The 9536-nt window shown below is 37.1% G+C and overlaps 1 protein-coding gene across 3 annotated transcripts in view; it reads left to right on the forward strand.

Annotated features, from left to right (window-relative positions):
• Nucleotides 1-9536, forward strand: part of SMURF2 (SMAD specific E3 ubiquitin protein ligase 2) — a 64882-nt gene that overhangs the window by 51476 nt on the left and 3870 nt on the right. For all 3 annotated transcript variants that reach the window (XM_080561145.1, XM_080561146.1, XM_080561144.1), the window contains exons 11-18: nt 1529-1739; nt 2907-3010; nt 3731-3845; nt 4262-4440; nt 4911-5048; nt 5220-5340; nt 7262-7463; nt 9254-9329. In XM_080561145.1, coding sequence (XP_080417271.1) covers nt 1529-1739; nt 2907-3010; nt 3731-3845; nt 4262-4440; nt 4911-5048; nt 5220-5340; nt 7262-7463; nt 9254-9329 — 1146 coding nt within the window. The remainder of the gene's footprint in view (nt 1-1528; nt 1740-2906; nt 3011-3730; nt 3846-4261; nt 4441-4910; nt 5049-5219; nt 5341-7261; nt 7464-9253; nt 9330-9536) is intronic.

Below are 9536 nucleotides of genomic sequence, written 5' to 3' on the forward strand. Positions count from 1 at the left end.
ATGGCATTTTATTTTTCTTCTTCTAGTGCTGCTTTATTTTAATTTGGTTTAATTTGATGCACAGATCTTAAATTCATGCTCATTTCAGAGACTGCATTTTGTTTGACTAACTAGTTTTATGTCTAGGATACTGTGTTTTTATACTAAAAGAGTATACACAAAGGCAGTATGAATGTATGCTCACTTCAGTATGTAATTATGACCTCTGGTAGGCATATATGAGGGATATTTTCACAAGATTGTCCTTATGGAATCAGAAAATGCAGAAGGCACAATAACATTTGCTGGTTGGACTAGATCTTGGAGGTCTTTTCTCAGCCTTAATGGTTGTATGATTCTATGATTTCTGCTTTGATTTGTGTATCAATTAAATACACTTTTACTTGTGATTAGCTCTAAATAAGAATCTCACTTAAAAGTATCATGCAGGTAGCACAAATAATGTTGAACCGTACTCTGGAACCACATCAAGTTGGTGAAAGCCTGCTGGAAATGAATTTTGGTTGGCCAGGAGAGCTTTCTAGTAGACATTGCTTCAAAACAGGCAACAGACTGAAAATGTAAAATATATTAAAGTTGTGTGTGGTCCTATCTAATATTTTTGGTCCCTTATGTTGCAAAAAACAATATATGTTCCAATGAAAAAAAATCTAAATTGTGACCTTTCCTATTTATCCAATAAATTTAGGGTATTATCATGTGTCCCACACTGAGAGGTGTTGTTATTGTTATTATTATTTTTTACCCACGGTTTATGTAAAATACAACTTTTATCCTGGCTTGCTTGGAGACGTCATACTGAAATACAAAAATATCCACTCACTGTCTACAAGAAATGACACAAGGGAGAGCATCTCTGCTCAAGATAAATTTTCTTTCTCTAGTAAGAACTTAGATTTACAAAATCTCTTAGAATTACTAGTAAAAATACTTGTTTATCTGTGCCAATTAGTTACATGTGAACTCCCCACATTCCTGTGGTCCAGACTAGGCCAGGTACAAGGGACAAGGTCCTTGCCAAGCTGCCAGTACAAACATCTTTTTGTAAGCTTACTCTTTTTCAGACAAGCCATTTAAAACAGACTATGGTATTGACTGTAGATTAGAGGCATAGTGTTTGGCAGACCCCTGAATTTTAAAATGGAGGAAGGCAAAACATGCAAGGGAAATATGGAAATGGTATCTGAGAAATTCAGTGTCAGCAGCTTAGTAGTAAAATTGTATGGCTAATACCTTATTATATAGTGCTGTAACCTTTTACATACTTTGTAGAGTAGTACTAATAGAAATAACAAACCCTAAAAACAACTGATAGTTGCCAAGATAGACAGAAACATATGTCTTTAGTCAGGATAAAATCTCTCTGAATTTATTTTTTACTGGACCTGAATGTTTTTAGTGTAATCACAGTAATAATCATAGTAAAATGTAAGTAGTTCAGTTACAAAAACTTAACCTTTAAGAAACATCTGAAGAAAACAGGGTACGTATGACTGGAATACCTGCAAACAGCTGTGTTTGTTTCTAGCCGCCAGAATCAACTTAAAGATCAGCAGCACCAGCAGCAGCAGCAGGTAGTGTCCCTGTGTCAGCTTCCAGATGAGGCAGAGTGTCTCACTGTGCCAAGGTACAAGCGAGACCTGGTGCAGAAACTCAAGATCCTGAGGCAAGAGCTGTCACAGCAGCAACCTCAAGCTGGCCATTGTCGTATTGAGGTCTCCAGGGAAGAGATTTTTGAGGTAATTTGAGAACTTGACCTATTTATTAACATTGAGGGAAGGGGAGGAGGGTTATCCGTAAGTGTCTGAAGAAGTCATTCAGGTAGATGAAATGTTGAAGCCTGGAGTTAAAGCTGAAATTTTATAAATTTTATCTGTGGTATATGGGGACAGGAAGCATTTTGCGTGTGCGATCAGAACAGTTGTGTATGTAAAGTAGAAGTATTTACCCTGTGAAGAAGAAGAAAAAGGAGGAAAGCTTTCCCTGTGATTGGAAGTGGACGCTTTCCTCACTTCTTTCACCACTATAAGACAGTGTCTCTTACAGAGGGGATGTTGCAATCTGAAAACTAAACAATCTGAAAAGATCTTTGATGTTTTTGTAAGTTAAATAAAAAGACTATTGAATAATATTCATCTTTGGAGTTAAAATTGCTTAGCACCTATCTCAGTTCTGGCTGATATTTTTGCAGAATCAGACATATTTTATGCATTCAGTAGGCTTCTGAATGACCAGAGATGTCTGCATTGAGTCATTTACGTCTTATTTTGTGAGATTGCTCAGCAGAATAATTCTGCTGAATTGATGAAATGCAATTATAATACACTGACTTTTTCTGAAGAACAGTATGTCTTGAGAATTTAATCAGCCATCCCACCCGTCCCTGTTGCATTTTTATCCCACCCACAAACATGATAGCCCGCTGTGTTGTCACCGTTTTTACAGCCAGGAAAGATTTGTGTTGGCCTTCCCTTTGGAGACTGTCAAGTCACTTCATAATCAACTGAAAAAGAAAGGGGGGGGGGGAAATGCTGCTGTACAGCAGTGAAAATTATCATTTTCATTATTATGAATTTTTATTTTATTTTTTTGAAAACAAAAATTTACTGACACAGATTTGGGGGGGGTAAAGTTATGTTAGAATGATATAAAATATTATGATCACTGTACACCCCTGGAAGTTTAGAGGTGGTTCTTCTCTCATATCTGTTTTATTTGAGAAGCATTATCACATTTATAGAAAACTGTGTAGCAGTCTGTGATCGGAGGAATGGTTGTTAGTATCTAGGAAAATAGTATCCCCCTTGGACCTAGAATCTGAGACTCCCTTCATTTCTAATAAACGGTAGTAGCTTCTTCGTGTCTGTAAATAGCAGTTAATAAAAGAATGTGTTGTGTATTTACAGGAATCCTACAGGCAAGTCATGAAGATGAGGCCAAAAGACCTGTGGAAACGATTAATGATAAAATTCCGTGGGGAGGAAGGCCTTGATTATGGAGGTGTTGCCAGGTAAACAGTGCATCCTCTGTCTCTTCCCGCAGCCTCACCAGCTTCACTGCTCTGAATCCAAGACTAGTCTTTTAACAGCCCTGTTTGTTTTTTTTTAAATATATATATATATTTATTTCAGTAACAGATTATTCTTCTGACATGCATATATTTTTCAGATAATCTTTTTAAAGGCAAAATGTGTCAAAAAAACACTAATTCCTTGTAAATAAATCAAAATGCATGTTACAGATTGCATCAGAGGCTTATCACATATGTGAGACGCGCTTTTGATATCTATCAAAATTACACTATTTGTTTTTGGTTAGTAAAGCCTTTGGTATTTGAGAATTTACACCACTAAACACTCAACTTTACAGCAGAGTTTTGATCAAAAATATGCTTTATTGCAAGTTACCACTACTGTTTGAAGCAATATCTTAAGAACTAGCAGTTGGAAGGCAGCTAAAATCTGTCAGTTGTCTGTGAGGTTGTTCTTGACTTTTTTATAAAAAGGAACTTTTTTTAATTGTATGAAGAGATCCTTCGTATATTAAACCTATTCTAGGAATTCTATTGGCTGTCAGGAGCTGTGCATTAACTGAATCAGTAAAAAATAATTCTGACTTCAGCCTTATCTAAACATGTTCATAGCCAACTTCATTTTGAAAAGATTGAAGATATTCTTAGTATATGAATGCATTTGTCTAAAGTACACTATAAATTATTCTTTTTCTTCAGGGAGTGGCTCTACCTATTGTCACATGAAATGTTGAATCCATATTACGGTCTCTTCCAATATTCCCGAGATGATATCTATACACTGCAAATCAACCCAGACTCTGCAGTTAACCCGGTATGACTGGCAACAGGAGTTTTGTGACCTAGAAATTAAATACGTGCAGAGAATGTTCTAGACTTAAGAATCTAATTCTCGCATTAGTATTACTAGACACTGAATTTGTGCGATATGATAATTTATTTTTAGAACTGATCAAAGAAACCTCCCAAATGTGTTCTTAATTTTCTTTAAGATGTCGATTTATGTTTCTTTTGGGATAAATTAAGTTTGTTTTGATTCTTAGTAGTAAGACTTCTGGACTGGAAGCAATATACTAAATGTACTGTGTACAAAAACAAACAAAAAAGAAAATTCTGGCTATGTTTTTGGGTTTGTTTTTTTTTTCGTTTTATTGAAATTTTGTTTAATATTCAGCAGGTACAATCTAGCAGTCTTGTTTAGCTGAATGACTTAGTCTCTTTCAATTCTAGGAACACTTATCATATTTCCATTTTGTTGGACGGATAATGGGGATGGCTGTATTTCACGGACACTATATTGACGGGGGCTTCACGTTGCCTTTCTATAAGCAGTTGCTAGGAAAGCCAATTACTTTGGATGATATGGAATTGGTTGACCCTGATCTTCATAACAGCTTAGTTTGGATACTGTATGTACTGTGCGTTATATTTTACAATGTTAGATTTCTTTCTGTTTAACACATGATATATGTCCCTAAATCCTGTTGAAAAGAGATGAGGTATATTTTGATCTCCTGCTCAGGCAGATTTAAGAAACGTCTTTCTTACACGCACAATTTGTCTTCTTTAAAGGCTTAACATGCTCAAAGTATTCAAATCTGGAGGGGATGAAAGATTACTGAGCTGTAAACTATTCCGTTGTTCATAAATTTGTTAATTGATTTTGCCTATTATAAACAGCATGTTACCGAAATATAACATTGGAAGTTTGATAATTGGTTTAAAATATAACGAAAATGTGTATTCATCTCTTGCTTCCAAGCAGTAATTTTAAATGTTACTCAAAAAGTAAATTATGATGTCTGTCAAAAGTATTATGGCTGTAATATATTTGCAGAATATATTTTTGTTGAGTCATTTACTTATTTCTTTCCACCAGTGAGAATGATATCACAGGAGTCTTAGACCATACATTCTGTGTAGAACACAATGCATATGGGGAAATTATTCAACATGAACTGAAACCCAATGGCAAAAGCATCCCAGTGACAGAAGAAAACAAAAAGGAATATGTCAGGTACTTATTTGAAGTAATTGTTATGGTGTGTTTTTTTTATTCCTAAATGGTAGTGCAATAATTTTGTTGTTACATAATGCTGTTACTAAGGCCATTTTTTTGGCTGAATAAATTGCAGGTTTATTATATTTGAATACATTTTTCACAAATCCAATTTGCACTTGCTTGCAGGCTTTATGTAAACTGGCGATTTTTACGAGGAATTGAAGCTCAGTTTCTGGCTCTACAGAAAGGATTTAATGAAGTAATCCCACAACATCTGCTGAAGACATTTGATGAGAAAGAGTTAGAGGTCAGTACACTAATGTTATGTTATGTCGTCAAGTGTAATAATAAAAGCCCGAGGCATTCTTTTGAGACTAAGGAACATGTGAAGTTGTATCCCCAGTGCCTTAGAGGTTTTGCAGGTGTGCTAATACAAGAAATACAGTTAGCATAAGAGGTTACCAGGTCATGCAGTCTCTGAGATGGACAGCATGCATCTTCCACTGAGAATTAGTAGAGTGCTTCTCAAGGTGACATTTCATAGCAACTGTGTAAGTGGTAGATGAGGAGACCTTCTCCTATACAAAAAAAAAACAACCTGCTGAACCCATAGAATGTGATCTGCAGTGACCTTGGATTATTTCACTGAGTGTTACTCCAGCAGAGGCAGTGGTGCATATTTCTCACAGTGTAGTTTCATAATATTAATTTTAAGTGCTGCCAGGAAAATGCTCTGTCACTCCTTCCCACCTTGTTCCCAGCCCCTCCAGTGTACTGCACTGACATCGGTGTCAGACAGCTATGTGGTTTTGCAGAGCTGAGTTATGCCAGACTAAACTGGCCCTGCAATATAGCGTAAGGAAAGGTGCTGTCACCAACAAATGTGCTATAAAATGTCAAGATCAGCATCCACACAGTATCATCTCAGTTCAAATCCCATAGATCTCACGCTTGTTTTAAAACTGAAATCTAATATACAGTCTGTCAGCTGCAGAGCTGAGCTTCTTGCCATATAAAATGGCCACAAGGTAAATTATTAATGCTTTCTTTTGTTCCCTGTACTAGAATGTCAGTGAGTGCTATTCCTTAATCCTGAATGTTCTCATTCAACAACAACCAGCCAGCCAGCCTGTTAATCCACAATCGTTTTGCAGACAGAGGAAGAAGTGGTGAAAGTCTGGTGTTGTTAGTCACAAGCAGACGTCTTTATAATCATATCCCTTCTGAGCTTAAGCCAATCCATTGTGGTTCGCTGTTTAGAAGTGCCAAAAGCTCATCTTCAGGGGAGAAATCTTATTTGTATTACCTGTATGGTATCACAACAATAAAATTACTTCTGGGGGTCCAGAGTTGGATGAGCCAAACTGCACCCTTAGTTTTGCTCCGGAAAGAAGTACTGAATTCAAATTGGAATTATGTGCACTTTCACATATGGGGAAGAATCTGTGCTTCTAGTATTTGATTGACAGGCCAAGATGTTTTCATATAAGCTCATGAAATGTTTGAATTTTTTATTTGAATTAAGATAATTTGAAAAACTGTGTATAAAGGTAAGGCTCTTCATAAAGAAAAATGTTGTATTTCTACATCGCCTAATATTAGTGAGAAGTTATAATTTTCCTTTGGTTTAAAATCTGTCAATTTTTCAGACTCAGTAATTCATCATTTGTCTAGCTCCAAATCTTGTTGTTGTTGTTGTATTAATGGTCACAGAATCATTTAGGTTGGAAAAGACCTCTAACATTGTCAAGTACAACCCCCTAGTATTACCCTAGCACTGCCAAGTCTGCCACTAAACCGTGTCCCTAAGTACCACATCTGCACTGATGTCTTTTGAATACTTCAGGGATGGTGTGACTCAACTACTTCCTTTGGGCAGCAAGCACGTTCCAATGCTGCATAAACCTTTCAGTGAAGAAACTTTTCCTATTATCCAACCTAAACCTCCCCTGGTGCAACTTGACGCCATTTCCTTTTGTCCTATCAGTTGTTGCTTAGGAGAAGAGGCCAACCTTCACCCTGCTACAGCCTCCTTTGAGGTTGTTGTAGAGCACGGTAAGGTCTCCCCTGAGCCTCTTTTTTGTAGGCTAAATAACCCCAGTTCTCTCAACTGCTCCTCATAAGACCTGTTCTCTAGACCCTTCCCAGCTTCGTTTCCCAACGGAAGATGGATAGGTCCTAGTTCCCATCCCACTTATGAAATTATTAATTATATTTTAAATTTACAGCTCATTATTTGTGGACTTGGAAAAATCGATGTTAATGACTGGAAGGCAAATACTAGGTTAAAACACTGTACACCAGACAGCAACATTGTGAAATGGTTCTGGAAAGCTGTGGAATTCTTTGATGAAGAAAGGAGAGCGCGACTTCTCCAGTTTGTGACTGGCTCATCCAGAGTGCCTCTGCAGGGCTTCAAGGCATTGCAAGGTAATGTTTTGCCAGAAGTAACTGCAAGTGCCTGTATTTGGAAACACATCATAGAAACATTAGCTAAATATAAGGCTGGTTGGCGGTAATGTGACTTTTTTCAGGGGGATTTTTAATGGTCTGATGAATAACAGTCTCAGAAATGCCCTTTTTGCCAGTTTGTTACCTTTTAAATCAGCTGCAAATGGTTCTTGTTTCAATCATGCACTTCCTTCCTTCCTTCTCTAGTAATACTTTCTGATCAGTGGAGATCTAGCAGGGTTCTCATTATGTTTTTCCTGGAAGACTGTTTTTTCATTTCTCTTCTGCAAGCCTTCATCATCTGTACAGCTCTGCGGCCAGAAGACACCAACATGGAGTGTTCTTATTGTTCTGACAGCAGATGCACTTAGTAATCTGTACTGGTTTTATTGTAAGAGCAACATAGTCACAAGCATCCCAGGCAACAGAAATGATCTACTTAGTTATTGACCTGTTTTCTGAACTTCAGTCAAAGCTTTGGATCTCTGCTGCAGCAACTCTGGCTGCAACCCTTGTCGTTCTGTTAATGCACTAGTTACCCTATTTCATTCTCTCACAAGATGAGAGAAAGCAGCCCAGGGGAAACATTGACCACAAACCATTTTAATAGGTAGAAGATCCCGAGAGAACACACATTCAGTGATAATAGCTGTCAATAGCTGCCACAAACAATAGTGAGTTGCTATAGAAATCAGTTTCTTCTTCATCATCCCTTCTTCACCTGTCTTCACCTGGAAGCCCTCGTTTTTCTTTTCTTCTGTTCTTGAGCTCTAAAACGTTTGGGAGCATTAGAAGCTCAGGAATAATGACATTTTGAAGGCCCTAGTTACTTTAAGTGTTTAAATAATACTGGGGAGAGACTTGTTCAGGCAAACTGTGTAACTGTTAATGGCCTGAGAATAGCTGAAAGTAGGAATAACCTACTGCTGATGTGAATGCTGTTAGTATAGTGAAGCAAACTGCTTGGAGTATGGTAATGCCAGTTTACCTGCACTGTATATTCCAATATGACTATGCTAGTGGGAAAAAAAAAAATCTGTGAAAAACAAGCCTGCTTTCCTACATATTTGAACATGGACCTTGTCAGGTTTTAGATTGGAGTTGTGTTAACACAGCAGTACGCTTTTATTTGCTTACACTCCTAGTTGACAGCAAAGAATCCCCATTAGAAAGATTCGATACTGTAGATTATATTCTTAAATGTCTGTCTGCCGAAGCAAAAATTTCAGTTTTATTAAGGCTAGGGCGTTTGTAAGCTCTTCTGGCCTTTGTCTAAAAGGCTGCTGTGTTGCAGTCTTTCGTTTAGCAGAGATTAAGGGGATTGCTACACAGTCAAGTAATTGCACAAAAATATAGAAGTTGGTATCTGTGACTCTTCTGTCCAGTTTGGCCACTACTCTACAGCTGTTATAACATGGGGACCGATAGAGTTGCGTTGTTTCCTTCTTTAGGAAGGGTGGGAAAAGTTAGATTCAGAACTGTTAGAATTATATAGTGCACAGTGTAAAACAGATTTTATTCTGCCTTATCGATGCTTTGTTATTGTTTATCTTTAAGTGACTTAAATAACTGCATGGTTATTTTGTGGGGGTAGATGGGAAGAAACTGATATGCACTATGAGGTGTTTTTTTTTCGGTAGGTGATTATGGTTTCAACTTTTTGTGCATAGTTTCTTTTTCTTGCTTTATTTACTTGTTTGTTACAGTGCAACAAAGCAATTTCATGTTGTGTGATACAATAGTAATAGGGATCTTTTCTGGATGTTCAGGTGCTGCAGGCCCACGACTATTTACAATACACCAGATTGATGCCAGCACTAACAATCTGCCGAAAGCTCATACCTGGTAAGAATGCTTCAGGTCTCTGTTGTCATGTATAGATTTGCTCTCTCTATATTTTGAATGGTGTTTCTTCATTTTCTGATGTCATAAATGCTATCCATTACAGAGTAGTAAAGGTGTGAAAACCGCAAATTGATTTTGTATATGAAGTGCTGTTGGCCTCATTAAATATTGCCTTGTCATTGTTTCAACTAGGTTAAAATGAAGTAT

Source organism: Anser brachyrhynchus, assembly GCF_964034855.1.
Source record: "Anser brachyrhynchus genome assembly, chromosome: 18".
In the NCBI taxonomy this organism is placed as follows: domain Eukaryota; kingdom Metazoa; phylum Chordata; class Aves; order Anseriformes; family Anatidae; genus Anser; species Anser brachyrhynchus.